At 59.8% G+C, this 301-nt stretch overlaps 1 protein-coding gene across 1 annotated transcript in view; it reads left to right on the forward strand.

The window, feature by feature from the left end:
- Positions 1–4: 4 nt before the first annotated feature.
- The window catches only part of LOC104521314 (26S proteasome non-ATPase regulatory subunit 2-like), a gene marked incomplete at both ends in the record, with an annotated part of 2,957 nt that continues 2,660 nt past the window's right edge, over positions 5–301 (forward strand). The window contains one exon of the mRNA XM_010163269.2: positions 5–129. Within this exon, the coding sequence (XP_010161571.2) occupies positions 5–129 (125 nt within the window). The remainder of the gene's footprint in view (positions 130–301) is intronic.

Here is a 301-nt window from a genome sequence, read left to right on the forward strand (position 1 = left end):
CAAACCCCTGAAGTTCCTACGGCCACATTATGGCAAGCTGAAGGAGATCTATGAGAACATGGCTCCAGGAGAGAACAAGGTAAAGGCTCACCCAGCATCCCACGTGGCTGGGGTGACAGTGCTGGGGCGGGTGATCACAGGGCTTTTCAGACCCCGTGGTCCAACATCAGCCTCTGTGTAGTGACTTGCTCCGGTGGATTCTGACTCGCCAGGGCCGTACCTTTGCCCCTTGTGGGCGCAGGGAGGGTGTTGTGTCCCTGCTGCCCCTGCTTCCCCGTGCCCGATGTGTGTCTGAGCCCCC

Source organism: Antrostomus carolinensis, unplaced genomic scaffold, assembly GCF_000700745.2.
Source record: "Antrostomus carolinensis isolate BGI_N321 unplaced genomic scaffold, ASM70074v2 scaffold35282, whole genome shotgun sequence".
NCBI lineage: Eukaryota > Metazoa > Chordata > Aves > Caprimulgiformes > Caprimulgidae > Antrostomus > Antrostomus carolinensis.